At 49.1% G+C, this 22,831-nt stretch overlaps 1 protein-coding gene across 1 annotated transcript in view; it reads left to right on the forward strand.

The window, feature by feature from the left end:
* Positions 1-5,511: 5,511 nt before the first annotated feature.
* LOC122163014 (RING1 and YY1 binding protein) overlaps positions 5,512-22,831 on the forward strand; it is a 34,317-nt gene continuing 16,997 nt past the window's right edge. Inside the window, exons 1-2 of the mRNA XM_042823834.1 lie at positions 5,512-5,599; positions 6,458-6,583. Of these exons, the coding sequence (XP_042679768.1) occupies positions 5,568-5,599; positions 6,458-6,583 (158 nt within the window). The 5' untranslated portion in view covers positions 5,512-5,567. The remainder of the gene's footprint in view (positions 5,600-6,457; positions 6,584-22,831) is intronic.

Below are 22,831 nucleotides of genomic sequence, written 5' to 3' on the forward strand. Positions count from 1 at the left end.
GGCTGGGATGTGGTTCTGCTGGGGAAGATGCCTCCTGTACAAAGATTCCTTTTTGGCAAAGGATCTGCAGTGCCTGAGGGCCGGGCAGGACTCAGTGTGGGCTGTGCAGAATGGGTCCTGCCTCCCAAAATGCCTCAGCTCTGCTATGGAGCCAGCAGGGTGCAGCCCCACAGTGAGCTGCAGGGCCAGGAGCTCCCAGACACCGAAGGGTGCAGCCAGGGCTGGAAGGACCCAAATTTCCCATGTGAGCATGCATCTCCCAGCTTAGTCTGAGAGCTGAGGACATTTCCTGATTACCACCTTGCCCGTGGTTCTTTGCCAGCTTTGCCTCTATCCAAGGGGTTCCCAGTGCCCAGCGTGGGATGGCTGGCAACCACTGCACTGTCACAAAAATGAGAAAAAAATCACATCAGTGCTTTTAGTTCCATTTTTGCAGCAGTTTTTCTGTTTTTTTGTACTTCCAAGCAGTTTCCACAGCAGAACTGTACCTATCTGTGAAGATACCCATCTATTATCACCATTTTGTATCACAGACTGACAATCTCGCTGCAATATTTAAGATAGCTTTGTTGTTGGACAAATAAGGATTTGGATCTCTCTATAGTGGGGTTTTTCAGCCTCTTCCACGACACATAAGTTATTTAAGTTACTGATTTCCGAAGTTGACTTGTTATTTTCTCCCATTCTTTCCTGTTTTATCATTTATTTGTTTATAATTTTATTAAATGTGATTTTTTTGGACATTCTGCTTGCAGGTATCATTTCTATGCAGATGCTGCACAGATGTATTCCCTGTTTCCCATTGCCTGTGTCTCAGCAGCACAGTGTCCTCCCCTGCCTCAAGCCTCAGTGCTTTGCATGCTGCGTGGGGCTGGAATATCAAGGTGCTTTTTCTTGGCTGCCAGCATCTAGCACAAAGGGGGGAGGCAGATTTGGTGATGATGCTTGTTTCTATGGATAATAATCAATAAGACCCATTAGGCAGACAACTACATACATCACTAAACTTTGACCTCTGCTCTCCAGAGCAGTCCCAAGATGCCTATTCATATGCCGGTGACATCCAGATTGTGCTGTTGCAAAAGCCTCTTTGCTCAGGAAGGGATTACAGATTTAAAGTGCGCAGCCTTCGCTATCAGCAGAGTGCAGTGTGCAGGATGCTGAGCTGTGTCTCTGCTTTTTGTTGCCTTTCTTTTCTCTCAGCAGAGTTTTGTATTTAACGCTGTTGCACACTCAGCTTTGTGTGCCTCTCTAGACCTTTCTGGGCTGCTTTCTGCTCCTGCCTTCTGGCATTTCAAGGGTTTGCAGTCCGGGGGATTCTTGGCACTGACTTGTGCTTGCACATTGCTCCTCATCTTTCAGATCTTTTTTCTCCTGAGTCGCTTTTCGGCAGGCTGTTTCTGATAGAAAGTTTTTGGCTTGCCGTTTGAAGTCCCTGATAGTCAGCATTTGATCACTTGCTAATTCAGTTCTAAAACTATTTCCCAAAGAACCCATGAAAGACCATCTATAAATAGATTATATATTAAAGGAGAACTTTTAAAAGACCCTTACTTTGCTGAACAGAGGAAGTTTTAAGTTTTCTGGGATGGCAAAGAACACACACCAAATTTAGAAGCAAGTCAGAGATCCCTGGGTATTTGAGAAATCCACTTCTAGAGTTCTCCTCCCCTTTATCCTCCCCTTCCAGGGGAGATCTGCTAGGATGCAGCCAGAGGAGCTCAGACGGTGCTGGGGGTGAGCAGGGAGATGTGTGTGTTCTGTGGGACGCTGAGCCCAGGGGGGCGCAGGGCAGGGGGAACCATGGTGGCCACTCCACCGTGCAACTCCCTCTGCAGGCACTCGAGGTCCATCCTGACACCTCCTGCTTCGCTCCTCCCTTCGTAAGGCTGTTCCCTGTGAAGGTTTGAAGCAGATGTCAGATCTCCAGACCACATGGCCAGCACAGCTCGGCTGTGCTCTTCCTTCTTGTCTGTTAGCTCTTTTATTGCTCTGACATGCTGTATCCTTCCCCCATTCCCTGCTGTGCTTTCAGAGCGCAGCCATACCCCCCTCAGCCTTTGTTTCCCCAGGCTGTGCAAGTCATTTTCACAGAGACTTCTGTTAAATAGGCTTTCTGCCCCTTTGACAATCCTAGAAGCTCTCCTTTGTGCCTGTTCCAGTCCAAATGCATTCTGTCTTCAACTGGAGAACTGTCTGGAGAACATGGAGAAAGGCAGTTCCAATACGATCTTGCCCATGCCTTGTGCAATGCCACTTGCTGTTTCTCTGTTTCTGTTGGAATTTTGGACCCCTCTGCTTGACATTTGTCTTTCCAGAAGCTAAATCACACTCATGGCAGATGAATCATAGAATTATCAAGGTTGGAAGAGACCTCTAAGATCCCTGAGTCCAACCCCAAGCCATTCCCACCGTGCTCACTGACCATGCCCCTCAGTGCCACATCTCCTCCCCTCTGGAACACAGTGGCACCACCACCTCCCTGGGAGCTGCCTGACTGCTCTACTGAGAATTAATTTCTCCTAATATCCAACCTGAACCTCTTGTGGTGCAACATGAGGTGATTGCCTCCCATCCATGAACAGCTGAGTCTTTGCCTCCTGTGTGCCAAACCAAGGAGAAGTCAGAATGTTTTATTATTGGCACCCAACCGTCGGCTAACGCTGCATTTCGCCTCATTTCACTTTATCTCAAAGTTATTCTTTGCTTCAGATGTGACATCTGCTTCACATCTTTGGGTTGTTATACAACCCCTCATTTTCCTAATAGGGTCACTACTGAAAAGATAAGTCATCCCAAGGCAGGTTTTTTGGAGGAGTTCTGCCAAGGACCTTCCTCCAGCCTGGCTGAGCTCCTCACTTCATCTCCTGCCCGTGCTCTCAGCTCAGCTAAAAATACACCAACTGACAGCTATCAGTGTCCTTACTGAAGTCTGGAAAATGCACGCTGCGCAGGAACCCTTCCTTATCTCTTGTTTCTCCCTCACAATTATCAGCAAAGTCTCTCCGTGTCTCTTCCTTAACCCAACACACTTGTTAGCTCGCTACGCTTTGCAGCAGTGCGCATAAATCTCAGCGGTGCACCAGGGCTATCCATTAGCGAGTTCTGTGTTTACACAATTCCTCACACAACGCTTTCCCCAAAAGCTTATGGACTCAGCCTGGGCCACATTTTTAAGGATCCTGTCAAGCACTAAGTGAGATTTCCAAGAGCAGCTTCCTCCTGCCTGCTTGCTGGCAGAGGCACCTGTGAGCCGGCAGCAGCTGAACTGTGCTGAAAGCAGCGCGGGGTGCAGCCAGTTGGCCACTGTGCTTCTGGCCACCGCCTGCCCTCTGCTTGGCTGTTCTGGCTGTTTGTGGCAAAGACTTCCAGTGTACAATGCCTGCTTCCTTTGCCAAGGATGCTCTTGTGGCAAACCTTGCCCTGCTTTGTGTGAAGTCCGTCGGCTCTCACACAGCCTTTTTCTTCCGCCCCTCAATGTCTTCTCAGCTTGGAAACCAATGCTTCACCCCTCAGCAGGATGTGTTGGATGCTGCAGAGTGAATGGCTGCCGCTAATAGGCTCTGTGCAGATGGTTCCCTTTGCCTACCCTCAATTGCTAACTTCTCTTTCCACCCATTTCCACTAAAAGGTGCTAATCATGTGGTGAGACGCAGCCTTCCTGCCCCGGAGAGCAGCAGCATCGCTTCTGGTGCTCCCGGTGCTCAGAAACTCATAGAAACACCTATGTGCAGAGCCCCATTCCTGGGTAACACATTCCCCATTAAATCCACAGAGAAGTCATTTACAAGTGGTTAGAGTTTGGGCTGCTGAGAACAGCAGTCACTTCTGAGAAGTTACACTGCTCTGATGCGAAATTACAAAAATGCATCTTTACTGCAGCAGCTAACGGGGCCGAAGAGCTTGAGTTAACATTTATATTTGGCATCGAACCTACGCACAAATACTGACTTTGGCCACGTGCGTAGCGTCCTGCTTTGTTTTCATATCCATTTCTACCAGTGGTCCAGGTGCGTGGAAACACCCCCATGCTCTCAGCACAGGGTTCAGGAGATGGTGCCAGGCTGCGGCGCTGCCAGAGGGGTGCACCTCTGCTCAGGGGGAGGTGTGTGCTGCAGTTAGGAACCACCCCTGTTCCCTGAGCTGCAGCAGGAAGCGGGAGTAGGGACGGTCCTCCTGAAGTTGTGAGGGCTCTCAGAAGAGCAGCTGAGCACTGTCGGTACCACAGACAAAGTGCCATTTTGTTGTGCCACTTTGTCTAACGCGGAGGGATGGCAAATGGCTGAGGCTGCCAATGGAGTTGGGCTGCTCCCAAGCCAAAGTTTCAGGCACTTTCTGCCTGTATGTGCTCTCCTTTGCTGATGTTGTCCCCAAACATGTTGCTGTTGTCCGTAACAGCGTTGTGGTGGAAGCCCTGGCAGCAATCACACAAAGGCCGCCGTGCCCCACACACACCGCCGGGCGCCTGTTCCCACACACGTCCCCGCAGCAAACATTGATGCTATCATCTAAAAGAGCAAAGATGTTTGGAAAACAGCAGATGCAAAGGGAAAATGACACTTCCTACTTGTGATAATTACACAACCTTAGCTCTGCCCTCGGAGTATGTCTGCTTCTTGCTGTACTGCTCGAGAACTGGCAAGGAGAGGGCTCCATGCAGCCATTACGTAGGGAGGGGGACTCGGTGGGCACTGGGGTGGGATGAAACCTACTGCTCGTGGAGGAGTGCAGCCCGACCACCACAGCAAGCCGGGGGCTCGGAGCTGCTTTGGGCAGCGCCACTCATTGCCACCTCAGGAGTTTGGCTTCAGTTGGAGCGCGTCTATGGATCGGCACCGGGTCCACGAGGATGTCGCTTTACGGACGCGCTGACAGAAGACTTTAACTCAGAGCCATCTCTGCGCAGGGCTGGCGGCTCGATCCGAGGAGAAAAGCCAACTCGCGAGGGCACTCCGTGAAGCGCTCGCGAAGCGGCGGGGCTCCCCCCGCGCTCGGAGCGGGCACCGCAGCTCCTCTGCCCGACCGCCGCCCCCCGCAGCTCTGCGAGGCGAGCAGGGCCTCCGGGGCCGCCCCTCCCGCAGGAGCCCCGCGAGGGGGAAGGGAAGGGGTCGCCTCCGCGCGCAAGAAACCCATCCCTCCTCCCGCGGCACGCTCCGAAGGGGCGGCGGGCGGAGAGCGCCGGGGGGCTCCTGCGGGGCAGGCTGAGCCGCGGGGCCGGGAGGGCGGGGGGAACCCGGCGGGGCGGCCGCGGCGCGGGGGGCGCTCCCCGCTCAGGGCCGGCGGCGGGGCCGCCACCATTGGCCGCGGCGCGGCGGAGAGCTCCGCCCGCCGGAGCGGCGCGGGGAGGAGGAGGAGGAGGCGGAGGAGGAGGGAGGGCGCCGGGCTGCGCTGCGCTGCTAGTCTGGAGCGGAGCCTGGCAGCGGCAGGAGCGGCGGCAGCGCGGGGGTGAGCGGCAGCCGGAGCCCGCCGGCCGGAGGCAGCCCCGTCCCCCTCTCTCCCCCCTCCCCTCCGCCCGCCCTCCTCCCTCGCGGCTTTCTTTGTGCGCAGGGCAGGGGCGGCCCCGATCCATGGTCATGGGCGACAAGAAGAGCCCGACCAGGTGAGCTGGGGGGCGCGGGGGCGGGCGGGGAGCGGCGCCTAAGATGGAGGGAGCGCGGGGAGGGAGGAAGGGAGGGAGCCCGGCCCGGCGCCGCCGTGTGCGGGGATGGCGGCTGTAGGCCCCGCGCTGCGGGCGCGTGGGGCGGGGGGGAGCGGCGGCGGAGGGGCGCCCTAAGATGGAGGGAGGGAGTGCGGGAGAGGCGGCCCGGCCTCGCCTCGCCTCGGCGCCAGGTGCGGGACTCGGGCGGGAGGCGGCTAAGATGGAGGGAGCGCGGAGCGGGGGGAGGAGGAGGAGGAGGAGAAGGAGGAGAAGTGTGCGCGGCTCTCCCCGCCGGTGCCGGGCTGATCTGGTGTGAGAGCAGCAGCCATGGCGGCTCGGCTCGCACACGCACTCCCGCCCCGCACACTCACTTCTCCCAGACAAAGGGAGATTTAACAAGGTGGAGGCGGCGGGCGGGCGCCGAACACGCCTCCCGGCCTTCCAACTCTCCGCCACGCCGCCCCTCCGAAAAAGGAGGGCGAGGGGGAGACGGCCCCCGCTCGCCGCTGCCCCCGCCCCGGGGCTCGGGGCGGCCCTCCCGGCGGGGCCGGGGCAGCGCGGGGCGGCCATCCCGGGGAGCGGAGCGGAGCCGCGGTACCGGGCTCGGGCTGCGCTGGGGAGCGGCGGGGCGAGAGGAGAAAGCGCTGGGTTTTCAGGGCTCTGTAATATGGTTTCTAATGTGTGTGTTTTCTTTCTCTCCTCCTCCTCTCTCTCTCCTCCTCCCGCTGCTTTTCTCCTCCTCCCCAAACGCACGCATACACACACACACACACACACACACACACACACACACACAACGCTTCACCCTCCCTCCTCCAGGCCGAAGAGGCAAGCCAAACCTGCGGCCGACGAAGGCTTTTGGGATTGTAGTGTGTGCACCTTCAGGAACAGCGCTGAAGCCTTCAAATGCAGCATCTGTGATGTCCGGAAAGGCACCTCGACCAGGTATGCCGCACCTCTCCGGTTGTGTTTCATCACACAGAGCGATGGTTGGTTTTGCTGCTCCCTGATCCCGGTTGTGTGCAGCCCCCCCACCATGTGCTTCAGCTGTCCCCATTTGAAATAGTGTGGTTTTTAAAAATTCTCTTTCAAGCGCTTAATTAGCCCCAGGAAGCGTGTTCCGTGGCTGTGGCAGCGACCTGAATCTTTTTGTTCTCTGCTTTTCTGTTGCTGTTTTGAGAAAGAGCTCTTAAAGCTCTGCAGGCAGCCAGGAGCGCTCAGATGGTGTTTTAGAACAGATGGCTTTTGGGGAAGATGTACCTGTGTGTTGTGCTGGAGTGACAATAACCAGGAGTTGAGGAGGGCAGCAGCTGGGTCTGGAGATGTCACCAGAGCACAGCTCCCACCCTGAGGTGTTGATCTCTGCCTGTTGTCGCCTGGAAGGGATTGGCTATTGTGGGGATGGAGTTTCTTTTGGAGTGCTTGAACTGTCAGCTCTCTGACTGCCTTCTGCCCAGTAACTTTGTGCAGTTGTGAAGCTGACATGGAGAGGTTAATTTAACTCCCAAATCCCCCAGATTGTACTCTTCTGTTAGTTGGTTCAAAAAGTTTGTTCCAGAAGGACCAGTTGGTGCTGGAACAGCCACGTGGTGCTCTTCTTCTGCTTTGTTGTACAGTGTTGTCTCCTGATTTCCTTTTCCTGAATGTGCATGTCCCATATTTGGTTCATGTTACTGCTCTCTCCGTCAAGGCAGTGGTCTGTTAGATGTGCCTTGTGGGAAGCATCATCCTTCTCCTTCTTAGGATGAAGCAGTGTGTTGTGGTGCTGCCAGAGGCAGGCTGTTCTTGTGAGCTGGGTGTCTTGATGGGATCGACAAAGGAACTCACGGCGTTGTTGGTTGTTGTTTGCCTGTGCTTTAAGCAGTGGGAGGTGGCAGTGTTTTTAACAGGAGCATGCTTTTGGGCCACTGAAGCTCTCTAAGTTACAGTCTGATATTCACTGTGAACTGATTACAGGTAGCCCTACTTCTTACAAAAATATACTGAGATGCCGAACTTAAAAGTTGCTTCATGTCGTTGAATGCAGTCCAGCTCTCGGGACAGCGGCACTCTGTACATGCATAGATCTGATTCTTCTCTAGCTTTGTTCAATCTTGTTTTGTCATGCAGCTGAACCTTCAAAGCATGCTTGAGTGCTGTGGGTTTCTCTTCTCTTGGCTTCACCTTGATGCAGGTAAAACACGTTGGTCCTGCAGCTTCTGGTACGAACTGTGCTGCTCCAGCACAGCGTGGAGCCCTGCAGTCACTGAGAGCGCTCTCAGCATAACGTGGAGCATGTGCAGAGTGTTTGCAGGAGGGGAGTCGTAATGAGATGTAGGAGCCCACATGGAGCGTGGCTGGTATCATACCGGGCCATTGTCATTTGGCCACCATACTGATGCTCGTTTGGAGAGCAGGAGCTGTAATTTTTTTCTCCCTTTTAAATGAGAAATTTCAAAAGGTTTGTTGAGGTAGTAAGAAGGTTTTGTCTTCTAAAGGGCTCTTCAGAGGGAAAGCGATTCATGGTTCACGTTAACAACTACAGCTTTGCTTGCAGATGTGATCCACGGGTCTGCAATGCTGTGTCTGTTTCGCTTTTTTTTATGAGCACTTATGAATGGCTTCTAATTTTAATTCATTTAATTCATCAGCTTTCTATTCATTTTTGCCACTTTCTAAGTTGCTTTTGTTTGTAGAATTTGAGAAAGTCTTTTAAATACTCAATGGACCATCATGCCTTCTTGCATATTTATGTCATTTATGAATAAATACCAAGTTCACTAACAACATTCAGTTGTATGGTGGGAAGGGTGGGGGTCAGAGCACTTTGTTGTGGTTCTGCTTTGACTGTTACTGTGTGTGATGAACAAGTCGATGGCTGGGAAATTCATCAGGATTTTTTAAATGAATGACTGATGTAAGGAAACCTTGTGAGTTGTGATTGATAATTTATTACCTGAAACACGATGAGCTTGACTTCTGAGTTGTAATTTGACAAGTTGGTGATACTTATCCCCATCTGAAACTGCCTTGCATCGTGAAGGCTCACTTTGATAACATTTATCAGAAACTTACCAAATGCACTTTCTAAAAAACCCAAGTGAAAGAAGAGCATCATAAATGTGATGAGGCAACTTGTTTTCATCAGATCTTACTGGGAAATTACAGAATGCCCAGCATTTCTATGAAGATCTGATACGACCTGTTCCTCCCCCATAGAATCAGTTCTTTGCTGTAGAATTTTGGCTGACAAATATTCTCCTACCTGAGAACTAGCTAGATGTTAGCTAATTCTTACTGTGTCTGTGTTCTCAGGCTTGATCTGATTGCTGTGGTGTGTGTGAGAGAGGGGCTTGCAGCCTTGATGAGTTGGACCTTCTCAGCTCCAGCTATCTCCTTTCCATAGGATCTCAGAAAAGGAGCTTTAGTTACAGTAAGAAAATGCAGAGCAGTTGTGCAAACATTATTCTAAACCTGTAGTATTTACTTGAGTATTGGATTTTGATATAGGTTGTCACTGACTCACTTTCCCCAACTCTGTTCTCGCTTTTTATGGTTAAACTTCGCTCTGGCAAGTATGTTGAGCGTGGAGCACACTGACTTTTTCTGAAGTGTTCCTTCTGTGAGGACAGCAGCGAAGATGCAAGCTGTGTTCAGTGCCGCAGCATCCAGTTCAGTGAGGTGACAGTTTAATTGGCTGGCTTGGGAATGAGTAATGGCAACGTGCTTGCTGGGCTTTGCAATCATTTTCTTTCCTGGAGGTTTCTGCATTGGTGCAGTGGCTCAGGAGCTGCTGCTGTCACCGCTCCCACGTGTGTGCTGTGCTGCTCGGGTGGCTGCTCTGCTGGAGGCTGTCTGCTCCAGAACTCAGAGGGATGGAATTAAGCTGCTGCTGGGAGCTCTGCTCCACTAACACACATTCCCTTCCAATACCCATTCCCTCTTTGACGTGGAAAGAAAGTTTACTTTGGATTTCCTGAGAACGTTAGGCTGTGTTTGGCCTTGTATTCCCTGTTAAGGGGAGCTGTATGTCCCTGTGTGAGGCATCGCCACATTCTCACTCCCCCATTCTTTCTCTGTAGGTTCAGGTATGTCACGTTCCTCTGCACTTCTTGGAGCTGCCTCTTCTCCAGGTGTGACTTTAAGGCTGTGCTGTGGAGTAGGATGCCCCTGTATTTCACAGAGAAAGTTACTGTTTTCTGAAGTTTTCTTTTGGTAAACATAGCAGCGGCAGAGGTGAAGGTTTCTCTGATGTTCCTATTTGTCTAACTTTAAGATAAGTGCTTTCACTATCTGAGCTTTGTGTCCTTTGTTGTAAGTGTGCCTTGATTATAGAGAAATGCTCTGAAAATATCACCTGAAGATGCGCAAGCAGCGATTAGATGGCTTTCTATTAAAAAGTCTTTTTTAATAAATTGGAAGTCAGACAAGTTGCAGTCTCTATGTCCTCTGGAAGGCATGCATTTAGTAGTAAGTGTTCCTGCATGCTTGTTGCTAGTATCTGTGTATACCCAAAGCACATGGTTTGGGGATAACGTACATTTCATTGTGGAGCACTCAAAGAGTTTACAGCATTGGATTTTCATTCTTCAGCCATCCTTGTTTTTGGGAGGCCAAGTCGAACCTATTCAGTCCAACTTTAAAATGAATTTTGTCCTCTGTGGAACAAGTGTCTGGATGCTGGCCTTCATCCCCCGTCACTTCCCCAGGAGCTTGCTTTGCGTGCCACAGTACTGTGCTCACACCTTGCAGGACATGAGCCACTGCTGTGCCCCACTGCTGATTGCTCTCCTGCTCTGTACCCGGGCTGGGCTGACCAGAATAGACATCAGATAGCCCTGCTATTCCTGGAATGAGGAATCGCTTCTGATCCCAGCCTCTGCAGGACTGATACATGCCCTGCTGATTTGCCACCTATTAGCAGGGCTGCTCTTTTAAAAATGCTTGCTGCTGTGTAGCTGTGGTGTAGGTTAGAAACAAAGTGGTTTTCATTCAGTCCTTTAATGTTAAATATCTTTCACCCACATTAGGATGGGCTTTATTTTGTCATCATGTCTAGCCTTTTAAGTGGGTTATTCTCTACGAGTATCTGCCTCTTCTGGAAAAAAGCTGTTGGGGAGGGGAACTTGGTGCTTGTGCTCTAGAATATTAACTTTGCCACCTGGCTATTTAGGGCTGTAGTGAAATCATCTCTGCTTGTCCAGCTGGTGACTGAAGTTCGGTGTCAGCCGATGGGGTCTGTGTGAGCCCAGAGCCCAGGATGTACCTTGTGGGCCTGGGGACATGTCCCCTCAGGAGCTGACTGCTGGTAGGGAGTGAGATCAGCATAGTTCTGCCTCGGTCACTTCAGTTGCTGGAATTCACAGTACGTGTTTGGTAAATGTTTGTCCACGTGCAAGGAGTTCTTCAGACCCCAGTTTTCTCGTATCTTATTTACCAGCACTGTCTGAAACTGATTGGCTGTTACTTTCTGAATGTGTAGTTGAAGAGCACTTTTACTAGGTTTGGCAAACCCTCTGTGGTGTGGGAGCTAAAAATAGGAGGAGCCTTCTGCGAATCTAGCATTTTACAAGCAGAAAATGCTGATTGTTCACAGCAAGACCTGAGTTCTCAGGCTGTGGTTTGGTGATACACCGCTTGACTTTGTGACTTACGTTGTTGCACTTCTAGTGTATCAGCCAGCACCAGTTATAAACTGTTACTGGTACACATTCAGCTGCTGTTTTAACCAGCCTAGAATTGGTCTGTTAGGCTCCGTCTGGGCGGATGAAGGTCTTCAGCTGCAGATCATCTATTATCTGTCATCCTGGTGCAAGCACAAAACTGGCACAGGATCAGGCTCCTGTGCTTTGGCAGCTGGGAAGGAGTGAGAGCCGTGTCCTGATTTGCTCTTTGTTGGTGTTTGTGTCTGGCATTAACGATCTGGTTACCTTGATCCCAGATTTTTCTCCTGGGCTTCAACACCTCTGGGTTCGTTCCACTGAGGGAGGATCCTCTATTAACGTGTAACATCTTGGGATAGCACTCAGCTATAGTCTTCAAATTTGGGTCCCTGAAGTGTGGTAGGTGACAAATGCCATAGGCTTTGTGTTAGCTGCTGAGGCTCGCTTTTCTTCTACCACTTTTGCTCCTCAAGATCCTAGTGAGGAATTTTAACTGTATCTATTGTGATGCTTTTGTATTAGGGAAGGAAAAAAGCATATTTAACAGTGTAGTAAAGTGTTTAGTGTGGATGAAGTGTATCATAGTGTTCATGCAGAATGCCTTTTTGGGTTAAATGATGGCATATTGGGGGGTTTAAAGATCTACCCCTAGTTTCTGCTGGTGATGGCGTAAAGGTCTGATTGATAAACTGCAGCACTGAGCATGTTAATCTGTCACTGATAACACCAGTGTGGGTATTATTTATTTTCTCCTTCCTCTGTAGGCTGCTTTTTTTGGAGACAGGAATCCAAGTCAAAGCATGCATGTGCATGTAGGAGGAGAGAGCGCGCAGCTCTGTTACTGCTGGGCTCCCTGGGACATTGGGCTCCTCTGTAGGTCAGCATGGATGGCTTGTAGGCAGAAGAATGCAGGGTGACTCCCTGCATGCCTGCCTTATATTGAGAGGATTGTTTCACACTCCTGTCAGCTGCCTGTGGAAGGGCTGTATGTCTGCAAGTTCGGTGTGTGGGTTTTGTGCCCTGGTGTGGCTTCATCAAGCACGCGGAGCCTTGTCTAAATAGAAAAGCTTTTGTACAGGGTCGCTCTGAGGAAGTGGTGGATACAAAGAGCAGTTCTCTGTGGACACCTTTGACTCGTGCAAGATCTTGACTTACTGTCCTGTGCTGCGTGTTAATGTTCCCAGCAACCCTTGGAGCTGTGGAGCTCTATTGGGGCTGAATTATTAGATCTGCGCAAACAATGCGTGTGACCCACAGCCCCTGAGGGATGAAAGGTGTCAGGCAATGTGCTGAGGGCTAGATGAGTTATTTTGGTTGGCTTGCTCCAGCTTTTGTGCTTGGATGCCTCTGCCATAACTCCAGGCTAGTTGGCTGCAGGCTATGAATCAGGTGTCCACTCCCCTTTAGGAGTGGGAATTGCACAGCTTTGCTGTTGGTGTTCTCTTGCTGCAGTGCTGCTCTTCTTCTCCTTGCTTCTACACTTGGAAGGCCAGGCAGTGCCTTCCATTGGTGAGAATCAAAGTAGTTGCCTGTACACAAATATGGCAGCATGGTGAGAAGTAGACTTGGCAGCGTGCTCCTGTGTTAGCTGGGCAGAGGACGTACTCTGTGTTCTCCTTTACATGCAGGCCTTTGTGTCTGTGTGAACCTTCCTACCAGGAAACCCACTGACCTATTTTGTGGGCTTTCAGGTGGTTCTGTAGGTTAGTGGGTTTCAGTTCCACAATGTAGGTCACTTGCAAGGTGCGCTGGAGTTTCGTAACACAGCTCTGACCTGAAATCAGATTCACATGCACTATAGATGTGGCTGCGTCCTGCGGCTGTGCTTTTCATCTCTTTGCACTGCCCTCCTGCCAAGGCAGAAGGAGAAATCTGGGCATTTCAGAGGGCGGTGATCTTGCAGAAAGGCTTAGGAGCTTTTACGCAGCGTGCATATTTCAGACAGGTGAGGGCACACTGCTGTTATTTGCTGCCTCATCTTAACTGAAGACACTTTTAAAAGAAAAAAAAGCAGATGTCAGGATTACAGAAGTAAGGTGACAGTGCCCGTGTTCTGTGTGTGCAAGTTCCTCTTGGAGGTTCCACGTGCTAGATACTTTGATTTCCTTCCTGTCAGCCACGAATCCATTTAAACTCCTAGTTACATCTGGAAGTACGGCCAAACCCTTGGTGTCTTTCTTCCCATAAGCCAGCTGCTAATTAGAAGCGTGTTCTTTGTAGCAGAGCACTAATTGGGATGCTAACAAATCACCGTCAGCTTAGCGTTGAAAGTGGTGTGATGCTGAGTGGCTCAGCCATAAGGCATTGCTGCTCACAGCAAAGGGGTCTGTGTGGGACCCAGCTTATTTTGTAGCACTGGGCCCTGCTGGAAGAGCATGGGAAGGAGGGTATGGACTTGAAGCACAGATCCTGAAAGCAGATTGGTGGCTGTGAGAAGAGCATTGCCTGGCTCAAGGGGCTGCCCTGGGGTTGTGGAGCAGCCCGTGCTGCAGGGCTGACGGGAACACGTGTGGCTGTGTGCTGCAGAAGCCTTCTGATTTTTGAATTGATTTTAGCTTTCTGACGGCTGTACGTCCTGAAACCCACACTTTGCAGCAATTTGCTGAGAGCTGAGATGTGCCATATTTAAGCAAGCACAGCGTATGCTTTATGTCACTTGCTGTGCGGAGGTGCAAACTACCAAAAAAAAACCTATCTGCAGCTTAATGTCTGAGTGTGTCCGGAAGCTGCAGAAACTCCAGCTTTAGGATCTTGTCTGGTTGGTTGTCTTTAAATCCAGTGGCAGTAAAACAAGCCGATTTTGGGTTCTGTTTAGGGATAAACAAGGAGTAAATGTTTGGACGTGTTTCCCGAAGCAGAGTGCTCTTTGGGATCTCTGAGTGATGATGGATTGCCTGTAACACACAGAGGTGCTAAGTGAGACAAAATATCTCACTGAGATAAAGCTGCCTACTTCAGATTTATATTGTTGAGTAGACAAACGTGAGACTGATTATAATCTTGAAATACTTTTCCTGAGCTAAATTATTTTTGTGCGGGTGGAACGACGTCTGGGTAATTCATGTGCAATTTAACACAGCCAAATCACAGAGGTGGATGGAGGATGCAGAAGTGCTGTGTGAGGAAGATGGCCAGAGCGCTGCAGGGTTTATGGGGAAGCTGTTAATTGAAGAGGATTCCTCCTTTCTTTTTTTTTCTTTTTTTTTTTTTAATTCTGGATTTTTTTTTTATTCTGGATGTGGTGGAGAAATACACAGAAGGATGTGTATCATCTCTCACTTCACCCAGGTGGTGGAGGCATCGTTCCTGGGGGTGTCCAGAGAACATGCATTGAGGGACATTGTTGTGAGCACGGTGATGGTGGGCATTGCCAACCTTAATGATTCTATGACTCTGTTTGCAGGTGCCAGTGGGGATGTGGCATTGGGGCAATCTCAGTCTATGTAGAAGTAGCTGGGAGTCACCTTTCAGTGACAAGCTCTCTGAATGTACTCAAGCTCCATTCTTTAGTCTGCCTGGTTGTATTTGCTGTCTCCCTGAGCTCACACAGGGAACTTAAGCCTGTGCTAGGGGCTCCATCCACTTGCTAAGGAGCAGCTGGAATAGGGTTCTGCTGTTGTTGGAGAAGTGAAGAACTGAAAGAGTAAGGACATTGAGAAGTGTCTCATTGCCTTGTTGTAACAAGGAAATAAAGTGGGGCTAATTTACGTAGGTTACATCTTCTGTAGCGAGACTGCTCTTGTCAGTGAGAAAGGTATGTTATGATTCAATCAAATATTGTGTGTTCTGCTGCACGTGGAGTTACAGTGTGAAATTGTCAGCATCCCTGGCATGGAGCAGCTGAGTGCCCATGGAGCTGTGTGACACCAGGGAGAAATGGGCAGTGTGTTCAGGTGGCTGCAATGGGCATAGAGCTTTGGGGAACAGAGCTGCACTCCTAAAAGCTGCTCTCCCATTATTTATTAATTCTTATTATGGTATATGGCTCAAATTGTTGGCAGTTTTTCCAGTGGTTGTTTTTGGTCTTTAGAAATGCCAAAATGTCTCTGGGAAAAATCCTTGGGTGGGATTCTCCCATTCTCAGCAGAGTTCATCCTAAAGCACCATGAGGAATGAATTCTGCTGTGGGAAGGATACGCCCTTATGTATTTCTTCCTCTGTATGTAGCTTATGTGCTCCTGTGGCATGCCAGGCTGCAAGGAGTCCCTGCATGTATCTGCACTCTGCAGCAGGGAGTGGGCTGGGCTTTCCTGGGGCTCTTATATACACACAGTGCCACCGTGTCTGGCAGTGGTATTGAGAAGCATTGCTCAGACAGACAGGGTATGTAGGGGTATGTATGTGGGGGGAAGTTAATTTTTGGAGAATTCAGGTGGTATGGCACAGCTGTGTTACTGAAGCCATAGGGTTGTTAGAGCTGCACATGTTTTCATATGTGGGACAGCAGTGAAGAACACTCTTCAGCATGGGTGTGGGAACGTAGTACTCTGGGAGCAATTAAGAATCATTAATTGGAAGCACTTGTTGCCGGATGTGACTCAAGTTGGTTGCAAGTTGCTTCACTCACAAAGTCAGGAGAATCCCTGCATTTAGATGGATGTTGTGGTGTCCCTGAGGTTGGGGGCTCTGTGTGGGGATAGGTGGCAATGCCAGAGCACCAGCTGAGACATCTGCAGGTTCATTAGCTCATTTATTTATAATTACAGCTTGAAAGGCCTCTGTGAGATGGGACTGCATTTACATGCAGAAGTTCAGACCTAGGAGTGCCTCTTCGATTCCTCGGTTGTATCTCTGGGTTGAAACACACTGGGAATTTACACGGCTGTGCTGAGTCTGCTATTACTCATCCAGCATTCAAAGTGATAGTGAAACTGCATCACAAACAACAGCTTCCTGACCTGTGTGAAGAGGGTGACGTTTTTTTCCAGTTACGCATTAACCAGCGGATACAAAGTCAGCAGTGCAGAGTGGTAGAACATCCAAGTGTGTGCCAGGTGCCTCGGTGTCAGGCAATGCACAGAAAACAGTGCGCAATAAGGGACCTGTTGTGTTTCTGTACCAGTTCTCTGTCTTTTCCTAAGGGGTAACTTGTAGCACTTGCTCATTTCTAGAAGCCTGCCACAGGCATGAGCAGCGTGGTTTCCTTGTTGTGTTTTGTTACACGAAGGAGCACAGCATAAGGAAATGCCTTTTTAGGCACGGATGTGGGGATGTGGAATGCTGCTGTAAGAAATTAGCTTAATAGCAGTTGGTGACTGTATTTCTGAATGTGAGAGCATTGAAATGTCATGGTGGTTCGGCAGGTAGGTGACACATGGAAACGGTGACCTTCTGTTGTTTGCATCGTGCTCCTCTGAATCATGTCCAGGGCTGCAGGGCAGCACTTTGCTGGCAATTGCAAGAGCAGGATCTCTGAGGCTGATTCCTGCAAAGATAGGGAGTAAGCTGGCAGTAAACCGAAGGTAACTTTTGTGGTCTTGCTTTGTTCCAGGAGCATTTTTTGATTTTTTTTTTTTTTTCTTTTTGTTTTTAATCTATTTGAAAGGAATGAATTGTGTTGTGCGAAGCCCTAAATGAAGCTGCAGGGACAAATTCTGTTAAGCAGAGAACCTCTTTGGATTTCTCATTGCCTTGGTCATCCCTCTATCCTATGGAGTTTGAACAGTGCTGAGACTGGTGAAACTTGGGATTTTATCATTTAAGCATTTATATACATGTCAGAGATGGTAATCAAATCAAGGCCAAACCACTTCTTGTTACTCCGTGGGAGGAAACAAAATGCTCAGTCCCATATATTCATGAAATATTGCAGGGCCATAATTCTTTATGAGTTTCATCTGTCCAAAGTGTATTCTTTCTGCTGCCAACTGAGAGAAGTTCTTGGTTTTGGTGCTAGTGTACAGATACAGTTGTCCTCTTCCTCCTGTTGCTCACGTGGACCAAAAAGGTGACATTCCTTCCCCTGAGCTGTGTCTGTGCCTTTGCTCATTGAGCTGGCAGGTGAGTTTTAGCTTCAGCAGCTCCAAGTAAGTCTCCTCTTCAAATAATTTCTTGCTCAAGGCAGAAGTTGTTTCCTTACCTGTCCTGAGCTGCTGGGACTATGGTGCTTTTTGAAATCCCATTCATCTGTTCACAAAACTTTTACAAGTACCACTTGAATCATGTACAGCCTGAAGAATATCCTGGGGATAAAAAGGCTTAAATAATCTTTACTTGGGCTGCTCTGGTATGTAGCTTATATTGTGTTGAGTATTTGCAAAGCACTGAAGAAAATCAGTTCTTTACTGTAAGAATTGTCCCAGACTGAAACTGAGCATTTATCTTAGTGAAACGTAGTGTGCTAAATTAAGTGAGATGTGCAAACGTGTTTTGGCTTAAAATTTTTGTTGGTGAATACAAATGTTGTGCTGAACTCCAATGAAATCCTCTTGTAAGGGAAAAGTTTTCTGATGAATAGCTGTATGAGTTGATGGGTAACTTTGTTTCACTAGATTTCTGAAAAAACATCCCATGTCTTCTGTGGTGGCTAGATGGGAGAGCAAAAACAGGAGCAAAGTACTGACATTGCTTTTACTAAAAAGACATTGATATTCTCCTAAAAATTCAGTACTGATTTTCAGCTCACAGGCACACAGGTGAGTGTAAAGCTAAACTTCTAATTTTGCAGAATGTAAGTTCTTGCACTCAAAACATGCAGCAAAAGCAATCCCATGAAAATCAATTAGAATAATAGAGTACAGCCATTGCAAAATAGCATTACAATAGTTAAGTAATTATCCCACTGCATGACTTAGCAAGAGGGATAAATAATGCATGCAGAATTGTGTTGGAGCTTGCAAGGGAGGTTGGTGCTGGGAGTGATGGGGGGAAGGGCACAGACAGAGCCCCTGCCAGGGGAGGTCTGATGGGCTGAAGCCTTGTTGAGCCTTGAGAGGGGGCAAAACAGACCATTTTCTATTTCTTTCATGCTCATTTGGAGATAACTTTCAGGAGGAAATCTTTGGTGTCTTAGCGGATGAACTCATAGCGGCGTGTTTTTTCCTCCTTGGTGTGGCACATTGGAGATAAAACACACACACTTAAGAAAGGTGTGTGAGGCTTTATGTGGGACTGCTCCAGGATGTGCTGAGGTTGGTCTGGTGGCTGCTCTGGCCCCAGAGGGATGGAGGGTGCCCACTGGGTTTGGGTGTACGTGTGAATGGCAATGTGCTCCTTCATGGGTGGGAGGTGGTCCCACCTTTGTGATGCTCAGCTCTGCCAGCTGCAGGAAGAGGCAGAGAGTGAGGCTACTGCACTGCTGTGTGAAGGGACAGGGACTCAGTGGCACACAGAGGCATTGCAGTGACTGGTCAGGAGGCTGAGCTGCTTGGACAGGGTATGGCTGCTGGCTGGTGCCATCCCAGGCCATGGGGCAGCTCCTCTTGGTGCCCTTTGCATTCCCCTCCCTTGTGCCCTTCTCATCACCACAGGTCCAAACCAAGGATCCTGCTTGGTTTGGATCTGTTGTTTGTCCTTATGTTGCAGAAGTTTTCCTTTATTGTGTAAGGATGGGTACTACATGAAACAGCTCTTCAGGCTGAGGCTGAGCGTTTGTGTAGCTGCTCTTTTGAAGAGAAATTTCAGGGAATTTGTGCAGTGCCGTTGTGTTATACACTGCTACTTAAGCTCTGACAGCCTCTCACCACTTGTGTTTTGGGGAAACTGACATGGTCTTTGAGATTTCCCCAGTAGCTGCTGTTCTGTGACAAGCTCAAATGAGAATGTCCTGAGGACGCAGTGATCAGAATGCTGAGATGCTGCTGTAATGCTGAAGGAGTCCAATAAAAGGTTGGTGTAATTGTGCCATTTGCTTACTTTAGTTGTCTAAAGCCTCGTACTGTACTCCAAATATTAGTTAATTAGAAAAGAGAATAATTATCCTGGTGCGTAACTTGATACAGGTTTCTAAAATTGGCACCTTAACAAATGTATTGATTGATTGTTTAGAAAGTAATTCCCATGTCTTAAAAGAGCCACTTGGTATTGAGATGCGGCATTGCTGCCCTCCACTTCTGGGTCTGCGTGGGTTCCCTGTGTCAGTTTGTTCAATATTCACTGCCACTGACCTTGGATAATTAAGAAGTCTGCTGTTTGGAGGAGATAAATGCTGCTTGTGTTTGGCACATGACTGATTAGCTCAGCTGTGGAAGTGTAGTTTCTGTGCTGCTGGCAGGATGGATGCTGCCCTGCACAGCCCCGTGTCCCTCTGTGCTCCAGAGCTGAAGCTTTGTGTGAAGGTCTCCCCGGGCTCCAGCACTGGAACCGCTTTGCATGGGCTTCCTTTCTCACTCAGGATAAAGTGCTACACTTGTCCTGGAATAGTTCTCAGAGGCAGAGATGGCTAGTAAGTTGCTTTTCTGTTTTGTCTTTGTTTCTTTCTGTTCTCTTCTTACTGATATAATAAAACCATCTTAGCAGTAATAGTAAATCAAACCAAAGAATAGCTTTAAAAATACAGCTGCATCCATGCCAGACTATTTTAGCTGGTGTCAACTTCCTTTGTGTTCTTGAGAGACAGAACAGTGGTGGCAAGTAGTGTTCTGTTGGGCTGCTTTGTTTGCACCCAGCAGGGCACTGTCCCTGGTGGGATCTCTGGACTGGGCACCCAGGAGGATTGGGGATGACATATGCTTCTTACAGACTCTGCTTGTGAAGCCAAATCTGTAGCCTTGAAAATCTGGAGGACTTTGTAATCTTCCCCCCCTGCAAGGATATTATTTATTTCAGAAATTGCATAATGTCTGTTATGCAAGCAGTCTCTTTTCAGCAACTGTGTAAAGTGTACTATAGAAAAAAAGTGGGTTTTTGTATGTTAAATTCAGGCTTCAAGTGGCACAAAATAGATCCCACAACTGAAGCGTTCTAATGAAGAGAGGCTTTAACAAAAGTTGCATTCTATTTATAACAGGAGCGAGGCAGAGCCGAGCAGCTCTCACAAACACTCACACCTGTTTCCACAAAGAAGTTTGATTCCCACCATGCATCCAGTTCTGAGAAATAGTGATTAAGTGCACGGACTGTGTTGCAGATGAAATCAGCACAGACCTATTAAGCTGATCTATGTTGATGTTTTGTTGTTTTTTTTGTTTTTTTTTCCTAGAATATCTTTAGTAAACAAAATCTTAGGTGAAATATACGCATACCTCACTTTACAGCATCTCACTTGAGGATTTACTGCTTACCCTGAGTTCTGAGTCCTTTTTCCACCCATCTGTACCCATCCTGAAATAAGTCACTTTGTAGACAAGACACCGAATATTCATCTCTCCTTTCTTTTGCTACTGGTGCACTTGGAAAGTTTCCTGAACAATGTGAATTAAAAGCAGCAGCAGTTGATGAATGGCTGTTGCTGGGGCTGTAGAGGCACTGGAGCCGTTGTGCCCTGAAGTTGCCCGTGCACAACTCAGGTGCCTCACAGGGTGCTGGGCTCTGGCTGCAGAGCTCTGTGTGCGAGGAGTGGCCACTGATGAACACGAAGGTTGGTGCAGCCAGCCCTCTGGTAGGAGGAGGTGCTGGATAAGAGCTCTGTGTGAAATGCTGCACAGCTACTTTCTTTGCAGACTTCATGTTCCGACTAGGTTCTCATGCAGTCTATCTGTTTAGCTCTGAGTGCTTTCTTTAATGGGATACGTCTGAGAAGAAGACTGACTCGAATGCAGGAGGCATAAGATGAAGCTGTTGTCAAGCCACTGCCTTTTTCCTGTGCATTGCTGTCTACTGACAGCTTTTCAAACTTGCCTCCAGGACAGAAGACCTGTTCTGCTCAATTCTGTCATTGGAGCCTGCCTTATTTAAACAACAGATGAGTATGTTTGTGAAACCACTCTGGTGGTTTTGTTTGTTTATATAGCAGTAAAAACAAGTAATTTGTGAAAGCATGGGTCCTGTATTTTCCAGTGGGCTCTGTGCACAGGCGTGCTCTGCTGCTCTCTGACAGGCCGTGTTCATGAGACTTGGCTGTGTAATGCCCTTTTCAGACTTATTTTCAGGTATTTTATCTTGCTACAGGAGAGAGGGGCAAGGTGTGGGTGCCTGCCGTGCTTGTCTGCAGGGCCATGGTGTGCTGGGGCACTGCTGCAGCAGGTGGGATGGAGAAGTGGTGAACTTGTGCAACAGCCTTTCCTTAAACATCTCATGCTGGCTTGCAGTGTATGAGAGTTGCAGGGTATGAAGGAGCCAACTTGCTGGTGTTTGTGTGCACTGTGGAGGGGTTTGGTGACTGTTGGTTCTGTGTGGGAGATGGAAAGCTGTTGGTAAGGCTGCAGGTGTACAAATACTGCAGGGTGCAGCCATGGTGCAGAGCTGCTGTTGGTGATGATGAGGACAGGAGTGCCAGATGGGAGCGTTTGAGATCAGGACCGTAAAGCTGGATTTGCACCTTCATGCGAGCATGGAGGTCCCAGAGGAAATAAAACAGATCTGTGCTGTGTCAGAAAGCTGCCTTGCAGTGGAAATCCCCACGGAAGAGCTCTACCAGCGCTGCAAAATGAACACGCTTGTTTACAAAGGGCGTTTGTGGCCAGGCTTCCTACTGCAAACACACATGCCTGGAGGTTCGGCCCGAGCCCTGCAGGACCTCCGCGCTGTGCTGGGCAGGAGGAGCCAGCTGGCAGGGATGGGCTGAGGGCTGAGCCTCAGCTGGGATGGACCATCTGAGACACCAGGACACGTTTGTCATATGCACAGCAACCTCGGGCATCCGGAGGCTTGGAGATGGCTCCGTATAAATGTATGTTTTAAGAAGCTTCTGAAATGACGTACTGCCTTATGGGGTCTTTCCCCAGGCTGGGAGGAGCAGCTCCCAGCAGCAGGAGCCAGCCAGCCACAGGACGCATGTAGCTGTTGGCTGGAGCTGCTCACCCCGCACTGAGCAGCGCACAGCCAGCTCTCTCGGGCTGCTGCTGCAGAGGAAAGGAGCTACGTAAACAGGGAAGCTGCAAAGTAAACAGGCACCAACCCAAAGCCGGCCCCTGTGCATCCCAGGGCAGTGAGGCAGCGGGTTCCGAGTGAACGCTGCCTGCTGTTGAAATGAACACGTGCAGGAGAGCTCTCTGCTTTTGTGCTTGTGCCATAGTGATCATTTCCATTCACGTTTTTTGTGATCCTCACAAGGTTGTTTATTTTGAGGAAATTTGTCTGAAAAGCTCGTGGTTCTTTAAGTTGTTTTTGCAGCATTTACTCTAAGTGGCTGCTTCTGCCTTTTTGACTAGGTGTGCCTCCAGCGTTCCTGGTACAGTAATGATTTTCAAACAGCAAACTTAAACCTATGCCGCTTTCTAAGTTTCCACTGAATCTTTGAAGACTTCTGGGCACTGTATCCGCATGTCAGGGTGCTGCTGTCCCTGTCCCAGCACAAAAGCCTTCCGTTGATGGGATCCTGCAACTTGGTGCTGCTGGGAGTCACTCTGGCGATTAAGATAAGGGGGGAATATTTTGTTTTTCTTCTCTGCGGTTTGTTGAACCATTGGGTCGACCTGGGAGGCTTTGGCTCTATTTTATCCCTGGCTTTGGT

This window comes from Centrocercus urophasianus, unplaced genomic scaffold, assembly GCF_019232065.1.
Source record: "Centrocercus urophasianus isolate 14NV4802_14NV808 unplaced genomic scaffold, USGS_Curo_1.0 seq_22, whole genome shotgun sequence".
NCBI classification, from domain to species: Eukaryota; Metazoa; Chordata; class Aves; order Galliformes; family Phasianidae; genus Centrocercus; species Centrocercus urophasianus.